The sequence below is a fragment of the Botryllus schlosseri genome, chromosome 1 (genome assembly GCF_051294905.1).
Source record: "Botryllus schlosseri isolate E-star chromosome 1, Bs_hap1, whole genome shotgun sequence".
In the NCBI taxonomy this organism is placed as follows: domain Eukaryota; kingdom Metazoa; phylum Chordata; class Ascidiacea; order Stolidobranchia; family Styelidae; genus Botryllus; species Botryllus schlosseri.
The window spans coordinates 39026622-39049918 of NC_137236.1; the positions used below are offsets into that span (position 1 = coordinate 39026622).

General features: G+C 40.6%; 2 protein-coding genes across 5 annotated transcripts in view; one reads left to right on the forward strand and one right to left on the reverse strand.

Annotated features, from left to right (window-relative positions):
- The window catches only part of LOC145449392 (uncharacterized), a 35620-nt gene extending 18333 nt beyond the window's left edge, over positions 1–17287 (forward strand). For 2 of the 4 annotated variants that reach the window (XM_080327745.1, XM_080327769.1), the window contains 8 exons: positions 1626–1786; positions 1849–1959; positions 2691–2762; positions 4234–4381; positions 4531–4691; positions 4761–4871; positions 14532–14650; positions 17196–17287. In XM_080327745.1, the coding sequence (XP_080183871.1) occupies positions 1626–1786; positions 1849–1959; positions 2691–2762; positions 4234–4381; positions 4531–4691; positions 4761–4871; positions 14532–14650 (883 nt within the window). In that variant the 3' untranslated portion in view covers positions 17196–17287. Of the gene's footprint in view, positions 1–1625; positions 1787–1848; positions 1960–2690; positions 2763–4233; positions 4382–4530; positions 4692–4760; positions 4872–14531; positions 14651–15358; positions 15623–17195 lie in introns of those variants that run through there. The other 2 variants (XM_080327753.1, XM_080327762.1) reach the window with 2 other exon arrangements.
- A 1814-nt stretch (positions 17288–19101) lies between these two features.
- Positions 19102–22390, reverse strand: LOC145449419 (putative ATP-dependent RNA helicase DDX43). Its single transcript, XM_080327777.1, has one exon. The coding sequence runs from the start codon at positions 22307–22309 to the stop codon at positions 20123–20125; it is 2187 nt and encodes a 728-aa protein (XP_080183903.1). The 5' UTR covers positions 22310–22390; the 3' UTR covers positions 19102–20122.
- Positions 22391–23297: the final 907 nt, after the last annotated feature.

Consider the following 23297-nt stretch of genomic DNA (forward strand, 5'->3'; position numbering starts at 1 on the left):
AGTACATTTATAGAACGATCAATAATAATGAGGATTTTTATCCCCTAGAACCCACATATTACTTATCTTTAAATGTATTCTGAATGAGATGACATCATCAAAATCATCCTTTATTTATCGACGACAGAAGTGGGCAGCCACAGGCAGATCTGCCAATTGTGGCATGCGACAATATTTTAAGTGCCACGCCAAATTATATTACCAGCAGGTTATAAGTATGTCATTATTTTCTGAAGAATCCACTTCGACTAATGAAATTTCAGATATGTGGTGTCGGTTTTGAACAATCCACAATCTCAATCGTGTAACGCTTGACTGGTTTCAGACCATTATTTATCAACTTTCTCCTCAATTTAACCCAGGGGTGGGCAGACTATGGCCCGCGGGCCGCATGCGGCCTGCAACACCACTTGTGCGGCCCGTGAAAACCTGAAGAAAAGCTGTAAAAATATTGATAAAATGCGTACTAAAAATCAAATTACTGTGGATTAAACTGTTTCTCAATATATTTAAACATGATATTCGTGGCATAGTATTTCCTATATTTTGTTGATGTCGTGATAGCCCAACCTCGTGGCCCATGTATTTGTCATGGTTTCAATTGCTAAACATCACAAAAAGTGAAACGTAAATGACTTAATTTGGACCACGACTGTGATTTTAGATTAGCAACACAAGCAAGTATAGTACTTTAGTCATGTAATTGGAAAAACCGATTCGCGAGTTTGTGAGATAGAATCGTTCTTTGTATGTGCAGAAGTAGGCCTATTTATATTTTTAATATTTAAATATTGTAGGTGCGTATTTAAAGGTAACGTGGTTATGATGCTGTCAGCAGTGTGTGTCCTGGAGTTGAACCAAAAGTACAATCAGCAAATCTATGAACGAATTGCTGCTCACATACTCAAATTTACATCCAGTTCCAAGAATCGGGACAACCGACTTTCATCACTAATTTTGACAATGAGAACGACCGGCTTATAAATTCTCGTCAATGTTTCTGACACGTGTACGTTTTCATCAAATCAATGTTTGGTTTGTTTTAAGTATGCAAATAGTCAAATATATATATATAATTTCCATGTTGTCGGTCTCTATATTATCAAATAACAATATGGAATTTTGGCTCAGTATCCCAATTTTATATAGTGAGACCCGCGAATGGATTCAAATGTTGAATGCAGCCCGCGAGCTAAACAGTTTGCTCACCCCTGATCTAACCTCTATGCCTACATTGTACGTCTTCAAATACCACTAGGAAATATTGACCATGAGACGATAAGCCACTTAGGAATCCAAATATCCAGTCTAAACTGCAGTCCAACATGTAGTTACACAATCCTGAAATTTTATATTTATCTTTACCAATATTCGAACGTAAAACCATAAAGCTTTGACCGGGACAGTAGCATGATCAACAGCCTACCTATCAGGTGCATACCGGAAACCAAGATTATGCGACACTACTCAAATATTGTGATATCAGATCCATCTCAATTTTTTGGCGCGCCCAACTTGCAGTGGCGTACCATGTCATACTCCAAATAAACAGGCTTCAGCATTAGACATGGGATGAATGAGATAAACCGTCAGATTATATAGCCGACTTCCTGTATTACTTATAGGTCCCAGTCACAGCAGACCGTCTGGACTTCTCGTCCTAAGGAGAAACGACGTGCTTGGCTCACATCGCTTGCGAAATTTCCAATCGAACAAAACCTTCGATATCAATTCCAATCCACGGCATCACGGTTAAATTTCGTTGAATTGAGAAAAACAGATTGCGGTGAGAATATATCCACAAGAGAGGGTGTTTATTGCAATAAAAATGATGTTGCATCTGTTAAGAGGACTTGTGCATGTCGATTCCATGTATGAATGGAGGTACTTGCGTCAATCGCTTGAAGTCATACACTTGCTTTTGTCCAACGGGCTTTTCAGGAGAGCAATGTCAACAAGGTATGTACGAAGGATCGTTGTCTTACATTCTCAGAATATTGAGACATTGCCATCTACTGCCAGTAGCTATATTTGTCAGAATATTAATTTACAATCCTAAATATTGATATCGGTAACTCCTAGACATATGTAGGCAATCTTCCTATACTGCCGTACTGTGAAATGTAATAGACTTTAAATGACACTAATTCTCCGCATTTCACAAGGTTGTATCAGTAGCGGAGAATAAGAGGATTCAAGTAAAATCCACCTCAGCACTTTACTAAATCACCATAAATATAAAATATTTTGCACAGCGGTAGTTCTAGCTAAGAAATTGATGCTTGGGGAGATCACATATTGAATTCGTGGATACTGGTCTGTAAAACCTGTATCTGTACTCAGAATAAATTTATTCCCATCTATTTTGCTATGTATCTCAGCATTCGTATCTTGGAATCCTTCTCCGCAAGGACACTTAGTACAGCAACAATACCAGGCAAATATGAAGTGTCTCAAAATCTTCAATGTATGAGAATATAAAACAAACCAATTTTAATGAAATCTCACCCCCTCCCCCTCCAAAGTTCGTAAAATCCGTCTGGTGGGTTCATCCTAAGTTAGGAGCAACTGCTTTATTGCCAGAGGCCATAAAATTGATGTCCAATTTGTCCATGCATGGTAATGATGAAAGTTCACCAGGTAGATTCTGTGCATCGATTTTTATTTTGGGTCGTCATGTTTTCTTTCAGCCGACGTGAATTGCACCTTTACGAGAAGCTTTTGCGGTTTTACCAACGATGGATGGAGATTTTATCATCGAGGTCAGTTCCCTTGCTGTATACATTGCAGTTTGAAAAGCTTCTTGAAGGTACAGAACTTCAATACACAATTGAACAGTATATTCATATTGAAAATAACCCGAATATTTTCGGGTGACACTCGTCAGGGTTAATCGTCAGCAACTAGTAGAGAATTGGAAAATACATTGTATCAGTGTTGGGATCAAGTCACTACCTTCGAGTCACGAGTCATTTCGTGTCATTGCACATTTTGACTCGAGTCAAGTCAAGTCAATCGATTTTCGAAGGTGACTCGAGTCAAGTCAAGTCACTCGATTTTTGGAGGTGACTCGAGTCAAGTCGAGTCAAGTCAAGTCAAGTCACGAGTCAAGTCACAATTCAAGTCAAGTTGCCTTTTCGAAGTATGAGGCATGGATTGCGTCATTGCATTATGTTATCTGTCTGAAATACAGTTGAGTGTTCATTGATTTTGAACCGATGAAAGAATATAGAGTTAAATATATACACGCAAGAAGTCGCTGTATCGCTAAAATACGTAAGCATAGCCTTAGTTTGTAGTTACCAGCTAAAATAGAGAACAGAGAAACGAATTGATAAGATGCAATACATTACATTACCCATTTACATATTGATATGATACAAATCGAGCCTGCGACAATGGTTGAGGACTCAATAAACTACATTCGAATTCAATTTCAATAAAACAGGAGGTTTGGTTAAGGTAAGAATAGAAAACAGAAATAGACATTTTGCTGTAAGCTTCGATCACTTCGTTTGCGGTCAATTTATTTGTGAAAGAACAATGGAGGCTCAATAAAACGCACGATCATTGAATGATTGATCGCATTCACGGGTTAAACCAGCGTTTCGCGAATAATACGAACATATGCAAGTTACTGTGATTTTTATCGACCACGATTACTTGATGACTTGAAATTGACTCGTGAATTTTGCTCCGAGTCACGAGTCAATCCGCATTTCTGATACGCCGAGTCAAGTCAAGTCAAGTCATTTTAGCAAAGTGACTCGATTCAAGTCAAGTCATACGAAAAAGGTGACTCGAGTCTGACTCGAGTCAAGTCATGACTCGAGTCATCCCAACACTGCATTGTATATCAACAATCGTATCACAAAATATGACGTCACCAGCATGAAATTTCTCGCTCAATGTACTATTTTAGGTGGTACACGAACTCCTTTTGTTGACATAGTTTTGGTTGGTGTATTTTGATAAAAGTCGACTCCAAGGCACACAAATGGAATTGTTATTCTCTACTAGTTGCTGACGATTACCCCTGACGAGTGTCAGCCAAAAATATACAGGTTCATTTCAATATGAATGTACTGTTTAATTGTACATTGCAGTTTGTAGACATTTCAGAAGGTTCATTGAATTCACTTCATCGTTATCATTTTACCATGGCCTTGAACTCCGAACAATGCTGTGTTTGGTCCGTGCGTTACATACATAGGATGGTTCACTATTTTTCAGAAAATTGGATATATGCAGCACAATACGAATCCACCCTGACTTCGCCACCGATTAATCTCGATTATGCAATCACCGGACTCATATGCGTCGTATTCAAATACTACATTTATCTCTATCCCCATGACTCTACTCTGACGGTACAACAGCTGTAAGTATAGGCATAGCCTACTTGTGATATAGTACAGATAGATCACAACCGTCATGGGACATAAACAAATCTATATTCAAAGCGATCAACCCACAAAAGATCAAGGAACCGAAGCATCGGTATGTAATATATTTTTTTGATACTGATAGGTCTCAGTCCCGACCAGCATGGGAGTCTCATCCGCATGAAAAGCGAGGTGATTGGCTCACGTCTTTCGTGAACTTTAGAATTGAACAAAATCTTCAATTTCAAGTCAAATCTACGAGAGGAGTATTATTGAAATTCCTGGAAGTAAGAAGAACGGATTGCAGTAGGCATATATTTTTTCTCAACCGACGTCGTCCACAAAGTACGAACTAATAATCGTCCACTCTTTTAGAGAACTGGTGCGTTTCGGAGCCATGCATAAACGGAGGTACTTGTGTCAATCGTTTGAATTCATATACCTGCTTCTGTCCCCGGGGATTCTATGGAGAGCACTGTCAATACGGTGTGTACGCATTTTCATGTAGTCTCTGGGCGATATTGTTAATTACAAGTTTCTGAGAAATCGACATTGGGTTGTAATGTGAATTCTTCATCATTGGTCCATCAAACATGAACACTAGGCCTACCAGCAGTAACTCTGACCGGTGCTTGTAGAGACATTGAACATTCATGTTTGTACCAAAATGAACAGGACAAATTACTGGATCAATTGATTTTTTTGGAAGTGTGGGACAGTCCTAGGAATTTCATCTTTTTATTTGTGATTGCTCAAATAGCTAACGTAGGGAGTTGGCGTAGTTGGTTATATACGTCACTGACATCAGCGCGAGAACACAGCGGCTGGAAGGTCGGCTGCTGACTTGTTCCCAATCCCGCATTAAGAGGCCGTTTATCTGTTCATTGCGTCAATTTTTGTCTTTTGTGTCGCATGGTACATTGTGTCTCTTGAGTGGATGATAGTCAAAGGACCGCTGATTGTGATTATCAATTTGTAAGCCGTCATCCGTTCTTAATTTTTCTCAATCTGTTCCCGGTATCAACTCCGACTTACTGACTGTATAGTAGGGCTGTTCAAAAATAACCTTTTTTCCTGAATCTTGTTGGTTACTTGATCAAATTGTTAGGTTGCCCTAAACAACGACGCACACCAAATTTCAATTCATTCCAACTAATATTCGCGGGTTTCGTAGAGTTTAAAAATTTTGAATTTGCCTGAAAACGCAAAAAAAAATTTTTCAAATTTTCCTGCCAACCTCGTGAAATTGTTGGGCTGTCTTCAAAAACTATGCAAACAAATTTGACTCAATTCCAAGCCGTAGAAGCGGAGTTATTCCAGTTTTTCGATGATAATTCTGGGATTATCCATCGATCTGATTTGTTACAAAAGCTTACTCGAAATATCCAGCTTTCTGTTTGTGAATATTTAATGACTCCCTACTGTGAGCTTGACCCGAAATCACACAGCATCAAGAACGAAATACGCTACCTGTAGGTAGTCAGCGAATGATGTTTATTCCACCAATCAATGAAATTGATATCGTTGTCTGATGTAAAAAAAATCTAGCAAGCGTACGGGGTCCCTCTCGATTCCATATGTTTATTGTATCATAAAAGCCAAATCCGTGCGATTGGGGTGTTGGCTACTGCTGTATATCTTGTTATTGGGGTAAAACCCGTTTTACACTCTGCTCAATATCAACGTAGCAACACTAAGACGCCGAATATATTGTCCGGTCTTGCCTAGAACTGTTAAGGCGTAAGCTTATATATTTCCTCGCAAGTCCTCGTCGAAATTGTTTTATGGGATTATTATATCATTCGATTACTTGAGTTGATACATTTGGCGACATTTAAAAAGTCAATATGTATACTTCAGCATTGCGGCATTATGTGGCCCGAGTCGTCGCTAGGTATCGTGTACAATAATATATATCACTTCACTGAAAGTAGGGTTGGAATTAGCAATCTGACATCACGTGACGTCATAAGATTCACGTTCGCGTTCACACAGAACTTTTAAAAAAGGTTCGCGGTCACACGAACCTGAACTTTTCAGAGGTTCACACCATCCCTAGTCTTTATTTATGAACAATCTAACAGTCGCTTATACATAGTCAGAATTGTTTCTCCGTTAATTGACAAGTGTAGCTACCCTGATATAGCGCGATTAACCTAACATGAAATTAGTCGTTATGTTCCGGTTGGGAGTCTCTATCGTCGGTGAGCTGTTCCCAGCGCACCATCAAGTAGCGCCGAGTATACGGTATGAGTTGAATTACATACCACCGGGTAGCCTACTCCAATCAGCACCGTGCAAAGATAAAGATACAACACTGCACTACAAAAGTGGAGCTACACAGTCCACAAGTAGACTATTCTCAAGCTCCCTACTATACGAACTCGCTCTCAAAACCACTTGTAGCCATAGAGAACATTGTAACATATGGTTACCATCAGAGTTGGATCAATTGTCATTTGTATTTGTAATTGAATGTAATTAATTACATTTTTTAATGTAATTGTAATGTAATTGTAATTGAAGCATTTTTATTTTGTGTAATTGTAATTGTAATTGTAATTTGACAAAAATTTTGCTCAATTACAATTACAATTACATTAAATTGCTATTGAGACCTGACAAGCACAACATAAAACAATTGACTTATAATGCATTCTCTTTAAACGAACGACAAGGAAGTTTGTGGATCCATTCGCGAAGGCCATTGACCGCGCCCTTGCGGGCGGAGTTTATTTTTATTTTTACCGCTATGCTGGCCTCGGCTGCCATTCCATACAATTTTTAAATTACTAACCAACCGATGGATTCGCAACACGTGGCTCACGATTGAATACGCCGAGAAGCGAACTGCTGAGCCGGCTAAAAGCAGCAGAATTGATAGTCCCATAGCTGGCGATCCAAGAGTCGAAATTTGATATGTATGGTCGTAATCGAAAGCTAGTGTCGCACTGATTCCGCAATAAAAGTATATTTCCAGGCAATGGTACCATCCCAAAATAGTCGTGAAAGTCTGGGAATCGGCATTGTTCTGAACAATCGCCATGGGCGTAACTGGTAATTGTTGTAGTCATGCTGCTGCAGCGCTCTCACTTTTCAGAACAGTCGGCCTTAAACGGCTATTTTGGAGCAGTTACATTGCCCTGACGAGATTTTATTTTGTATTTTCGGAATTAGTACATCAATAGCTTACGATGAAGACCAGATGCATCAAATTTGGACGCATGGATCGCCAGCTCTAGGACTATAAAGTTTGCTGGTTTTAGCCGACTTTTCAGTACGTTTGTCGGTACATTCATCCGTGACTCACATATTGCTCATCTATCCGTGGGTTGGCAATCTACAATACGATTTCAGATCACGATGATGCATCGTTATTTCGTCTGACTAACTAACCAGACCACTGGATATTATATAACGTCTTATCTGACAAAGCACGGTTTTGTTTTTACTCCTCATCCTAATTCCTACGTCCCTCGATAAAAATAATATTGTTTCTTTAATTATATACTATATACGCAAATCCAACACATGCATATATTATAATACTTTTTCAACGACATACTGCACCCTATCCTCAATCCTAACCCATAGGAAATTAGGTAAATAACATTTTACATTTCCAATTACGTGAGCCATAATTACCTAGCATACAAAACACGCTTACATTACGTCACAGTGACATCTTACATAGCATACTATGTACGCACATCAACGCAATTATTACTACACAATCTGAACTAGACTTGAATTGTTGTTAAATACGACGCTACGGTTGTCAAGGACCACGGTTGAATTTATGACTATTCAATTAAATGTTCAACAGCAGCAATTGTAATTGTAATTGTAATGTAATTGATGCATGCAAGGAGTAATTGTAATTGTAATTGTAATGTAATTGATGCATGCAAGGAGTAATTGTAATTGTAATTAAAATTTGATATTTTTAGCATGGAGTAATTGTAATTGTAATGTAATTGAAACATTCATGAAAGTAATTGTAATTGTAATTGTAATTGAACTGAAATAATGTAATTGATCCAACTCTGGTTACCATACGTCATACTTTAGGACAGGGGTTTTTAACCTGGGGCGCGCGCCCCTCTTGGGGGGCGCGGAAGGCTCTCAGGGGGGGCGCGAGAAATTTTTGTCAATTTTGTCAATGTCTGTAGAAATTGTGACTAAACATGTGTTTCACAACCATTCTGAATGGACGATTATTGAAGATTAAACTTAATTCGTGGGCTATTCTAGAAAGCTTGGCAAACTCAAACTCCAGCAGTCACGCTCAACGGAGTAAAGGCTGACTTCAACTTCATTTGAGCAAATTTTTGATATGCTTTGAAGATTTAGAGAAATTCCTACGTGCACGTCATTCATTACTTTATAGCTTTGGAAGTAGCCTAAATCTCTGTGCGCTAGGTAGCTGTTGTTGATAGCTGGCGAACTGCACTGCCTGAGACAGACTTAGATGCAATATAGGTTGCCAGGTTTTACCCTCAATTTGGCTATAAATTAACACAATTTAATTCATTTTCAAAACTGACCAAATTTAGCATGGCAGGACAGAACGACGCCGTGCTCTTTGTAGTCACTACAAGCATCAGGATTATTCTCAGTGCAACCTGCCTTGAAATTAATTGATGTCCTTTTCAATATTTTTTTGGTATTTTCAAACAAGTTTGGGGCTGTTTGTCAGCAATGCAAAAGACTAAACAACTGGAATGCGGATTCAAAATTGGCGTAAGATATACCTCATGTATACTATTAGATCAGGGGTGGGCATCCCGTTCGGCCTCATGCGGCCGTAGAACGGAATTTGTGCGGCCGTCGACGCCTAATTCAATTTGTGTTGGCAGCCGTAGACGTGCAAATTGCAATTACGAATTCACTCCCGAATTTTCGAGAGATTTTATTTAATCTTGAAATTTTCTTCGCGCTCCGCGGAATTCAACAAGACTTCATTTTTCGATTTTAATGCAGTAGCGCCCTTCTTACTTGGAGCAGGAATGAGAATCCTCAAGAAATAACAATTCATTCGCGGCTCTGAAAAATGTTCGCGCTCCGCGCGACAATATGCACTCCCAGCAACTATTCATAACATTGCCACTCGCTATTTCGATGCGTACAATAAGCCGTTGTGAATAGTAGAATAGTCCGGAGTTCACCGGGAATGGATATGGACACTGGACAGTTTACCATAGGTATTTTGCGTCCAGATCGTTCATTGCGGCTATGCCCTGGAATGCGGCCTTAGGCTACATAAGTAACCGAAATGCGGCCATGATTAGTAGGAAGGTTGCCCACCTCTGTATTAGATGATGTGCTTCTTTCGACATGACGATAAATGTAAGGGGGGGGGGTGCGACTTTTTGACCATCGCCAAGGGGGGCGCGTGTCAAAAAAGGTTGAGAACCGCTGCTTTAGGAGGATTTGTCCTCCTTTTTCAGATTTTTGAAAATGTCCTTCTTTTTTTGGCAATTCGTCCTTCGTTACAGCTTTTACAGATAAGATAATCGACAGATTCGAGTGAAAATGAGCAGAAATGACGCTAAAGAGCAAAGAAGGAAGCTTTAGTGCAGAGGCCTCAAACCCAAATGTGCTCGCGGGCCAATTTCCTACTTTTTGATGGCGACGCGGGCCGCAGCACCAATAATAGGGGAATTCAATATATTTCTAAGTAGGCCTTATTTGACGGGACCTAGCAGACTGACATTCCACACGCATCGTAAAAATGTGATTTACTATTGGGAATTCACGCCTGACACGAGCAAATTGGATTTTTAGATATCTAAATAAAATTGTTGCTGCACTAGGCATAGTTTGTCAAAGATAATTAGCTGTAGACACCATGCGAGAGTACAAATGTATCAAGCCATCGTAAAAGCTGTTGGCTTATAATTCCGCAGCTAGCGGACATTTGACGTGACGCAATTATCGGGAGAATTTCAAAATTTTACAAAGATTGATCTGATATCAGGGCATTGGAGAAGTACATCCTAATCCGGGTCTCGGGTATACGGGAGATGTGGTACCGATGGATCAAAAATTGCAAAATGATCTCTTGCCCGCAAATCTTCAGCCGAGAATAGCAGATCTTTTGCTGTCTCGACACCTCGATACAAGATCTACCTATCGCGGACATTTCCATGAATATCCGCCTTTTCAAAAAATATTTATAAACGTTTAAAACTTGTTGCTCGAACGTGTCATCGGTCCCCACCCGGTGGGTCCAAAGGCACACGACCATGGGACCTATGAGACATACGCTCAAAACTCAAATTTATTAACTTGTTTTGATGTGTACTATAATCTAAGCTACAGCAAGCCAATGAAGAATGTTTCTTCGCGACCTTCAAGAATAAAATAGATTATATCAACTCAAATGTTGGCATAAAATCATGTTTTGATTTACGCCTAAACTTACAAAATTAATGCCACATACATATTACCCGCAAATCGCCATTTTTACTTTCAAAAACCTCGTAGTAGCGATAAAACACCACAGGTAACTATAATTTAGAGCCAATATATATGTAGGCGAGTTTATGTTGCTAAGTGATTAGTTGGTCCATCTATTTGGCTATGGTACCATAGGTCCCCCACCCCATAAATATTGTAATTGACTTAAAAATAGTCCACTCGAGGATGGTATTGATTCAAAAAATATGTGCCATTATATACCCTGATACAAGCCATATACTTGACATCAAAATTTATGGCGGGTTTGTTAGTCTGAAAAGTGATAAAGAAAAATGAAAATGTCGATCCAAATTTACTTTACAGCCCCTAAAACGTAAATCATTCGTCACAGACTCCATAACTCACGAAGGTCGAATTTTTTTGCATGTGAGGAAAGATTCTGTCAGCATGTAATTGTAGACAAATTCCCGGAGTGTAATCATGGAATTATCATGGAGAATTTTTCAAGTATTTTCGGTCCCAGTGATCCATCGGTACCACATCTCCCCTACTCCTGATAACTAGGCTATTGATCGTGTCATTACCAAGTCAAATTAAGTCAGCGTTAGATTAAGCTTCGACTATTTGAACAGATCAATAGCGAATTGAGTATAATGATTACTGTGTCACAGCAATAGAAATGTCCAATCGCCCAAGAATCCATTTGTGTTACAGCTGTGAAGTGTAGGCTACGACTACTTTAAACTCGCAACATTTAATTTGCGATGGATAAAGATACCCAAGATGACACACGGTGTAACCAACTATACATCAAGCGGGCAACATAATGCCAATGGTTGCCAAACCGGCCTGCCTAGATATATAAATAAGCTACGAAACAAGCTACGACTTTTTTTGATATTTTACCATTTTCCATGCCAGTTTGATAGTTTGTTGCGTCCGTGTTTGTACCAAGACACAGCGTTCCATGTCACAAAAGTCCTTCTCTGATTGTATCTTTTGATGCGACTCAACTCGAGTATTTTTTTATTTTATCACCCATTGTTTGTGTCGGAGTTCGAGTAATTCTACAGGTCGCGCCCAAGTCCAAATCACAATTTTCAGTACGAATCATCAACGGGTCCTGTTTAACCATTATAAACAATGCCACGTAATAGGTAATCTTCCACTGAGTCGCAACTTTTGAACGCGATGTAATAGTGAGGTTTAATGAGTAGTTTTAGAGCGAATTGTAAGTTCTTAAATTTTAAAAAAATGGTAGGTAAAAATTGTCGAATACTTCGAAATCCCAAATGTCGTCGCGGGCCGCATGCGGCCCGCGTGTTTGAGACCTCAGCTCTAATGGGTAATTCGGGGTTTGATCGAAAGTGACCTTTTTTTAATCAACCTCACAAAATGTAAGTAAAAAGTGGTATACCTGGAATCGAACGAAAGTGATGACCTTTTTTTAGTCAACTCACCGGATTTTACAGCAAAAATTGCGAAATCGGCTGTTTCCAGTCTTCATCAACTAACTTTTCTGATTTGGTAAAAGTGTCCTCCTTTCGCGATTCCAAAATATGGTAACTCTATTCTAACAGCGTCCACGATCATGAAGCTGTGACTACTATCCAATCAGGTGTGATAAAACAATGCAATCACCATTCACCAAGCCCGTCATAATAATAATCCATTAGCATAGATAACTAACCTACGTAGGGTAGGTTAGTTATCTATAGTTACAGTCACCCATAAATCTACCAATTTATTATGAATCAATCATCCGGAAACATCTGTCACGTGTATGCAGGGCCGTAACTACCGTCCCCCAAACCCCCCCAATGAGGGGGGGCGAGCTCGAAATGGGCCCCAAATTTTTTGGTGAATTAGCATAAATTATAGAGTATTTCAAGTTGCCAAATGTTACAATTATTGGGTACTCTTCCCCAAGGAAAAATACACAAGATTTATATAAATGGGCATATCGGCGTTGGCCATTACCGCGCCACGACGCACCAAGACATATACAGTTTTAGGCCATGTAACACGTGACTCCAAGAAGTGTGCCAGAACGATCGGCAGCGAGAAACCTTGGCCGAAAAGGAGTGCCCTTATGGTGACGGAAAACTTCGTTGTATATACGATATACAGATAGGTTTATTTGTCCATAGGCGCCTAAATCACTGGGGCCGAATGTTCCTGTCTTGGTAATCTGAACCTCACAAGACAAGTACCATCCCGCAGGGAAAAATTAGATGCCAGTGAAGAAATACCAATTTGAAATCGTGTTATCTATTAGTTTAGTACGTTTGGGCGATCCTATATTTTTGATATAGCAGACAGCAGGCCACGAAATAACATCATGTAACGAAGTCATACCAACGAGTCCGCCCGTCAGAAGATGTTTAATTATTATTTACGGGCTCTACAGTTTCAAAGACACCTCGCTCAGCTCTACCGGTAAATCTGATTACGTGAGTAGAGAGGACAAGAAATTGATAGCAATATACATGCAATTCCCGATCTTATTAACCGATTTTATCATGAATTATCAAAAATTTTCGCGCTTCGCGCTATCTAACTGAACAGTACAACTGTAATTTCGTGGCAAAGGCGAACAACGTGATTGGGAGGGGGTCGGTTTAGCACCCTGTGGGAGCCCAAGACTCAAGTTTTCTGGGGGCCTGACGAAGTGCTGTTTCGTTTCTGACAACGGGTATACACCCGAGATGTTCAATTATTATTGAGGGGTCCTACCTTTTCAAGCACACCTTACTTAGCTCTACCGGTAAATCAGATTACGGAAGCAGAGAGAGGATAAAAATTGATAGCAATATATAAGCAATACCGATCATATTGACCGATTCAGTCATGAATTACAGAAATTTCTCGCGCTTCGCGCGATTAAGCAGACAAAACTGACTCGCTAAACGGACACCCAATCTATAAACAGCGTCATATTGACCGATTAAGTCATGAATTGTACAAATTTTTCGTGCTTCGCGCGATTAGGCTAGCAAAGCAGACTCACTAAACGGACAGCCAATGAATAAACAGCGTATATCCAATGTAGAGAGCGAATAGTCGGAGAGGGTCTGGGGGGCGAAGCCCCCCCGAAGTCCGGTTTACCACCCTATGGGGGGCCCTAAACCAACGTTTTTTGGGGGGGGGCTGACGAAGTGCTGTTACGGCCCTGCGTGTATGTATTTGTATATTATACTAATGCGGGCGGATCGACAAATTACCTGGTCCGACTCTGAACCTGTTTTTCAATTCTCTGATCCGATTTCGATCCGACTCCTGTGCCAGATTATTGAAATGACGGTGATCCGATCCTAAAAACTCCGATAATAATCCTCTTCGAGTATCTGTTTCTGGTGAGCTACAAAAACAGTAGCTCACACGGTACGGGTTGCAGGATATATTGCAACAAAAGAAACATGACATTAAAACTAGCAGGTTTGTGTTTGTATTGAATAATAAAACTAATACACTAAGCAGGTGCGGTTGGTGGTTATTGCTGTCATGTTCATCAATAAAAATTTTGACCGTATTATCGAAAGTACTGATCCGACTCCGGCCGTATCAGAAAAATGCTGCCCCGGTCCGAACCTTCTCCAGTCAAAAATGAGAAAATCCGGCCGTATATCTAATCCGGCTCCGACTATGCCCCGCTCTAGTCTATACCAGTAGAAAATATCGGGAAATTCATACGCACGAACTAATAATATTCGAATATTTTAGATGACTTTTGCATGACGGAACCTTGTATGAATGGAGGTACCTGCGTCAAAAACGGGAAGTCCTATAGCTGCAGCTGTTCCTGGTCATCTTCGGGAGCGCTATGTCAATACGGTTTTTAGGTACGGATTTTCACGGAGTCACTGGAACATCTTGTAACAACAATTTTCTGGAAAACGTCATCAGCGGATTGTGACAAACATATGTTGAGGCACTGATCCCCTCAGAATCCGGTTTACATATATATGGACCCAAAATGGTAGCTGATTCAGTCGGCGACTTGTTTCTATCACGATAGCTCGGGTTAGGTTACCATACGTCCTTCTTTAGTAGGATTTGTCCTCCTTTCTCAAGAAATCGGAAATATTCTCCGAGGAAGCCCGACACAAATGTCCGCCTTTTTGGCTATTCATCCTTCTTCATAGCTTTGAGAGCAAGGCGACTATACGCGAAATCTTGATGTCAATTTTTTTTAGTCCACGTAATCATGTTTACCGTAAAATTGTTGAGATTACCGTCCGTTACCAGATATTTCGCAACTTGTAAAAACTGTACTCATTTTCGATCTCAAAATATGTTTACCCTACAATGGCAGTATTCACACACAGGCTACGCAATAAGCTACTGTAGATATCCACAATTGAAGGTATTAGTAATCTGGTATATGAATGGGAAATAGGACTACATAACATATATGTCAGTAAAGTAAATGAATTTGCTCTGCACTACATGTTGGCCGTCGCAACTGCACGATTCATAATACCGTCATTTTGCGAAGTGGATACCTTATTGTATCACTGCGCTGCGATTGTCCAATTGTTATCTTACAGTGAGTGAGGCAAATCCATCTGTGCCTCACCTGGTCATTGTTTCTCCGCGCTGTCATTGTACGTCACAAAGACGGATCTCCCATTCCTCGGCAATTTGGAGGGGTTCTGGTGCTCTGGCGCTAATGATGTTTAGATTTTCGGAATCGGAGCGACTGAGCTTATTAGTATGTTGAATTGCGCTATCACAAATGAGGCTCGGTCCATCTGTTCCTCACCTCTCCTTTCGCGCTATATTTTTGGCCAATATATATGCAAATTCCCTGATTTTTTGGTGTTTGCTTCAAAATTAGTCATTCATGAATATCGATATAAATTACCCATAATCATTTAGGATTTCACAATTAACTTTACTCATCCTGACAACAGATGATGCACTAGCCTACCTCACTCTCCTACCCTGACTGCACGTCAATGTGTTGTGATGCAAAATGCGGCTGTTTCGCTGCAGAATTTTACCTTTCCGCAATAGGCTCATCAAACAAGAACAATCGGCATGAATGGCCTAACACAGTGGTTCTTAAACTTTTTATAGCCGTGAATTAATTTCTGATTCGAAAATTTTCCAAGGACTAACCTTTAAATTTGGTAAAGTGATTAGGCTACTACGGCAAGATTTTGCAACTTTTTCCGACAGTTTCCTAGATACTCAGAATCCATGTATTATGGTGTTTCAAGCTGTTTGGGGGGATTTAATTGTGTAACTTTTTGCAACTTCTCTCCAGTTGTCCTGCAACTTTTATCAGATATCGCGTGAAAAGGTAAAGGAGTGATTCAAAAACAAGCTATAAACTATTTATACTATGGTTCTAACCTCTCATAATATGTTTGCTGCATCTGATTGTTATCTATACGACACAATGGCTTGCAAGCGAGAAGCTCAACTACCCCTGCAAAGCACGACCTTGTCCGGACACTATGTAAATAGATCGCTATATTAATTCTGTCGCTTAAATTTGACATAGTTTCCCGTTTCACGAACGCCCAATTATAAAGTCACCTTTTTCAGTTGATTTTGTTAAAGTCGCTAAAAATGAACTTTTCTGCAGTGCCTTTGGTCAACTTTGCAGACCTCGGGGGTCTGGGGTGTATTATTTGACTTGGTTTAGGTGGAGGGGTTATCGCTATGCTGTTTGGCTTTTATTGGGAAAATTATTTCCGATTGCGTAATTTTCTTGATGTGTGCCGGTAAAAAATGTAATTTTTGGCGGTCTCGCCAGTCGCCGACCGTCCGTGGAATGGCAAAGTAACAAATTAGACAGCTATGCAGGATCCAGTTTATACATCGGAACCTTTCGAGTATTTCTTGCCGTAATAATTCAACGAAAATTATAAATGCAACTTTTTACTGCAATTTTTGTTAAAGATAGGTGCAACTTTCTCGTGATTTTAGTGCAACATAAACTTGCCCTAGTGATTACTAAAATAAAGGTCAGCACTTTCACCAAGATCTACTAACGGCCTATTTGGGAAGCTGATTACTAAATAATTAGGAAGTCAGCACCTCCACGACCCCCAGAAAAGGCAAACGATCCCTGGGCGGAGTAACACTGCCACGGTGGGAATGACGATGACATCGCACTTGAAATCGTTCTTCAAGGTCGAATATCGTCATTGCTCGAAACAATAACAATTTTTGAATTTGAGGGCTCCAGTGCCCTGACCAGATTATAGTTTAGTTTCTCGGAATCACCGCGATAGTAGCTTTCGTTTAACACCATTTTTCTTCAATTTTTCGCTTAGGTTGTCACTTGTCAGCAATAGGCCGATGGTGATGTTTACGAAGAGTCCAAGCTGTTTTTTTTATCTGGGTGAAGGCTGTGAACTAACTTGCTTTCAGTGAAAAAGAAGAAACTCGATTCTCAGTGCAGAACTACGGTTCGATATTTTATCGGCCATGTATCTCTTCATGAATAAATATGACTTACAAGAGTGTGACGTTGACTTTAGACGTGCAACTTTAGTGGCTCGCATCATTCATACAATGTCCCTACATGCAGGACCGTAACAGCTGTACCCCACACCCGCCAAGTAGAGGGGCTCTCAATTATTTAGTAGACAAACAAAGCCGAATATGTTTGTTTGAATATGTCACGCATGTGATGAAATGATGCGTAGCAGGGAGGATGGTATAGAGGCGAAGCCTTCAGAAGCTGGTTTGAATACCCTGGGGGCCAGGACCAGCGTTTTGGCGAGGGCCTGACAAAAAAATGTTATGGTCCTGCCTAGATGTATGTGCCAAATGATATAGGTCTGTTCCAACTTTTAACTGTTTGACCTGTTTTCATCTTATTTGCGACGTGAGACGCGACAAGATATTTTAGCATGCTTCTATACTGCATCAATGTGGCTGACTGGAACCCCAAGGATCCTATTGCTGCACCTTGTATTATATTTTGACTGCAATTGTATTCCATAGAACTGTCTGTACGGGTATGTTATCGATGGCTGCTTAGCACTTCAGTACAATCTACAGTCCGAGACACGCGATCACATATGATGTACATCAGCGGTCACCAACACGCGGCCCGCGAGGTCACATTTTGCGGCCCGCGACTTGATTTGAGGTTTTTTGAAATTTGATTTGAAATTGACTACAGTTTCGACATATTCTTGATGTTGTTTCAAAATAAGCTATTTTGCGATGCCCAACACCACTAAGAAAACGGCTTAGGGCAGTGGCAGGGGGCGTGAAAGCATCTGATGGGGGCGCTGAGCTGCGGTCAAGTGAATAATTTTTCGCGCACTGGGCGATTCATATATAGTCCGGAATTCGTATTATAGAATTCTCTCATCAACAGTGATAACCTTCAATGCCATCAAACTATCCGTTGGGATTGCTAGCATTCTGGTTGCATTTTGTGATATGTCGATAAGGGGGGGGGGGGGGGGGAATGTTTGCAGTATCATCAAGAAGATCAAGCTTTACCTGGAGATGGTCTTACTGCTAGTAACGTGTCTCGCTAGCCGTAATATCGATTCCTTATTCGCTGAAAACCGTTTCCAGTTAACGTGCACAGCAGAGTTCAAAATGAAGTGAAATTGATGATAATGATTTTTTCTTGCATTTGCATTCCTTTATTAAAATTACTTTTGTGGTCACTATGCCCATCGCCTCCGTTAGGTGGCACAGCGTCGTACGGACGTAGAGTTTTAAAACGTAGGCCCCGGTGGTTATCTATTTTATATCGATGTTGAATACATACGGCCCGCGGCCGCTAGGAAATTTGAGAAGTAGCCCGCGACCCGTTTTGAGTTGGCGACCCCTGATGTACATTGTACAAACGATGCGCCAGCACTATGTAATCCTAGAAACGTCTTCTCCTAATTACAATTTCTTGTAGATAAAACTCAAAAAGAGCGTCTCTGCGGCCATCGGGAATAAATTGAGAACATATTGATATATCGTACAGATAACGATGTTTAAATCTCATCTCGTGGTCGAATGTTTTTGTGTTGTAAAGTTAGGCAATATTCCACGACATGAACGATGTAGCAACGCGAGCTGCGAAAGTAAATCTGTAAATCCTCCTGCTTGTGAAGTTCCAGCACCTAACTATGAAGGCTTTCTGCAAGCGCAACTTCCTGATTTGAGTGTTCACATTCGCAGAAGCTTACTAATTTGAGCTCAACTTTTGAGGCCCTCTTGTTAAATCGGGCGCAAAACACTGGCTCACGCCGACTTGCTTCTGAACTCGCGTTTAAATGATAAAGACACCAATAGGACGTCACAAAACACAACCGCATTAAGTCGCTCAGCTTCATGTTAATCTTACAGACAGCTTCTCACAAATAATCACACTAGCAGAGACGGGAACTAAGAAATGAATCTTTTGGAACCTCATGAAAGAAATAATGGAACGAAATCACGTCAAATAACAAAGAGTACCAGCACAGAGTGTAAGAACACTAAAGATTCAAACATAACATCGCATCCTTTCCAAGCCCGTCACAAACAATGCTAGCGAGAATGAGAAGGTCCCAAAACCATAGCCGGCCAACTAAGACAGCCCAGGAGCCTCTGTGGTTAAGTTGAGAAAAAATTGGTACCAACGAAATGTTTGCACAGAAAATGTGTAGGACCGAGCATTTATAGTAACAACGCCCAAAACTAGAGATTCTCACTATGACTTGGAGCAAAAAGGTTTAAAGACACCGTGACATCAATGACGTGCAAGAAAAATGGAAACAAGGGACTACTATTGCAAGCAGCACAGAATTAATTCACGTTGAAATGGAAATGGTGACATGATAGCAAGACGTGACACGAAAATGAACCAATATCAAATTTAAACGGGCAATAATTATGTATGGTAAAATATCAAAATTGAAATCATTTCGCCAAAAAAAATCTTATCGTTTTCTATGGTTTTCTCGAAATACGTTTACAAAAAGAAATCGGCACTGATATTTGGTGAAACGCGATCGTATAGTAACATGCTGTAGAATTTCCAGGAAAACCAAACAGCAGGTTATAATCAAAATTAGAGCCAGTGTAGTGGGGAATTAGAATTGAAGCTAGTTTTTTTTTCAAATTAAATTAGAAATTGAGAAGTAGAATTATCTAGTTGTCCAAGTCTTAGTGCGATTCTATAACAGTAAATCTAACGGACCAACATCGACGCGACAACATATCAGGAAACCATTTACATCACAATTTAAACAGACAGTCTGCTGGCGACACTTTATCATGCAAGGTGAAGTTAATTTCGGCCTTTGGGTCTGTTTTTGGGTTATAAAGTCACATGCCAAAAAAGAGATCACCACCTACCACCTGTTCCTCCGAAATCCACCACCTCTTCTGTTACCGCGAAAACCGCCTTCCCTCTCTCTCCTGTCTTTCATCCTAGCAAAACGATCGGCCATTTCCTGCAGTTCGATGGGTACGTTCTGCTGCGCTTCCGCCAAAATCTCGATCAATTCCTTCGCTGTACTCCAATCGTCCGTAGTCACGAGCGTGATAGCGGTGCCGCTTTTACCAGCGCGACCTGTACGTCCAACCCTGTGCACGTATTCCTCTGTGTTGCGGGGGTAATCGAAATTGAAAACGTGCGTGATATCGGCCACGTCGAGCCCACGCGATGCTACGTCTGTAGCTACCAGTATACGGACATATCCTGTTTTGAAATCATCGAGAGCTTGTTCGCGATCGTACTGTTCACGGCCTCCGTGTATAGACTGACAGGATATTCCGCGCATGCAAAGATCAGCTGATAAATTATCGGCGGTCACTTTTCTACCCACAAACACCAAGACTTTATCCTCTTTCTCCATAGACGCGATAAAATCGTACAGTCTTTCATGTTTTTCAGCTTGTGGTACAACTTCAACGATTTGTGTCACAGTGTGTGTAGCCGCTAAGTCTAACGATCCAACCGAGACTTGCATTGGATCTGTTAGATAGCTTCTCGCTAATCTCCGCACGCCTTCAGGCCAGGTAGCTGAAGTCATCATTGTTTGCCTGTCCGGGCGTATATCCAAAAGTATCTTCATAATCTGCGGTTCAAACCCCATGTCCAGCATACGGTCTGCTTCATCCAACACCAAAAACGTCACAGAGTCTAGAGACACAAATTCGTTAGCGAGAAGATCGTTAAAACGCCCGGGCGTAGCCACGATGATTTCAACGCCTTGCGTCACAAGATTGATTTGTTTACGCCTATCTCCACCACCGTACACGCAAACACATCGAATGTCGCGGTACACATACTTTTTAATCTCCATTTCGATCTGTAAAGCAAGCTCTCTTGTAGGCGTCAGTATCAGGCAAGAAGGGCCCTTTCTGTCTTTACGTGGTATCGCTTGTCCATCAATGTGCACAAAAGCAGGCAGCAGAAACGCTAACGTTTTTCCAGTACCGGTTTGAGCGATACCGATCACATCATATCCACGCAAAGCTAAAGGCCAAGCTTGGCTCTGTATCGGAGATGGCTTTGTGAAATTTTGGTTGTAAATCGTGTCGAGTATGCCAGGGTAGTGTTTGAAGGCGTGTTCGAACGTTAAGCATGGATTTAAGACACTGTGACCGTTCTCTTTCGCTAAGTGAGAGACGGAAATATTGAAGTTATCCTTCCTCCATTCGTCGACTTCGAACGGAAGCATGTCAGCGACCGTGTTGTCTTCGATGTAAAAATTCTTTTTGATCGCCTCCAATTTACCCCATCTTTTACGCTGGTGTTCCGTACTTTCGACTTTCAATTTCGCCCAGTCGATCATAGTTTCATGTCCATAATCATCGTCCATAGGCGGAGTGTCATATCGCTTCCTTGGTTTCGCGTTAAACGCACTCTCTTCCAACAGTTCGTTGATTAATGATTCTGCTTTTTGCACAGAAGCTTCATCACCACGTACTAAGACAGGAGTGATATCGTCGTACGATTCTTGACGTTTGATTTCGATTCTAGCACCGCTTTCGTCTTGTAGTGACATAATTTTAGAGCCACCGCGTCCAATTATACGCCCACAATCGGAGGATTTAACCTCGATAACTTTCTCTGTAGTGCTAGATCCCGCGGCGCGATTACCAAAAAAATTACTGCTAGAATATCCGTTTTCGCGGGATTGCGATGGTGTCGATGAATTGAGTTCTTCGATCAATTCAATAGCTTTTTGTACATCCGCTTCTACACCCGATATATGCACAGGTACTTGGTCACCGTCGCCATCTTTGGAGATATTTATGTTAGCTCCGCTAATCTCTTGCAATTCACGTATCTTGCTGCCGCCGCGTCCGATAATTCTTCCCACAGAACCGCGTGGGACTAAAATTGTTTCTTTAGGTCCATCGGAGTAGTTATCACGATCACTAGCGCCTCTGTTGTTGGTATTAGCGCTGCCGCGTCCAAATCTTATATTGTGCGGCACTTGCAGTTCTGTTTCATGTTGGTTTACGACTGGTTTCGCGTCTGGAAATTGTACGTCCCAACCATCATCTTCTTCCCAATTTTCAGACATAATTAATGATGTACAGTAATCTCTACAGGTGCATATTCATGATTTAAAGCTGATTCAACATCGGAAAGAGAGTACCGGTAGATAAGCATCCGATGACACTAACAGTGTTGAAATTAAATCACTACCTTCGAGTCATTGTACATTTTGACTCGATTTTTGGAGATGACTAGAGGCAACTACGGTCATCTATGAATCGAGTCATCCCAACACTGGAGACTATGTTGTCGATGTGGAATCGAAAAAGCTTACGTTCTTCTACACGTTTTGAGAATATTAGCTTTATATGTAAAGTTTTCATCTTCTTTCGGCCAAATCTCTGCCATAGTTCACTTTCAGACAATGTAATAAACATTAACAAGGAAATTTTACAAGCACTTCGTTTTCTATCAATATGAAAAACGGATCTCAAAATTTGTAAAATTGGTGACAAGCTAATTTGATTCCACAGCGATGGCATTATCAGTGGTTCTCGAACTCTTTAGCCTAGGTACTGGTAAAATCATACCACAAATTTAGAGAACTGGTCCACCTTTATTAATCGAGATTAAACTATTATGTAATCAAGAAACACGACAAACGTAAGTACCGTAATTCAAAAAGATATACTTGAAACTGAATTTTTGATTTGATTTATTGGGTATCAGTATCACTATCAGTTTGCTTTTTCCAAACACTATAGTCAAGGCAATTCTGTGTTCAGGAAATATGAGAGTCACGACGTTAGCACTCTTACCTTAAATAATTTCAATCATATATAGCAAAATTTAATGGACTGTTCTAAATTGTAAGTCACTTGGGTGTAGGGTACAACTTTCCTGTCCACAACAACATGACCATAAAAAATCAGGGTTCCTCATGAACACGTCAAAATATGAGTTTATTGGGTTTTTACGTTATCGTAAGATTAGGGTGAGGTTAGAGTTGGGATAAGGTTAGATTGGGGCATAGGGGACCATGGTTGGGGTAATCAAAGTTCCTACAATACTCC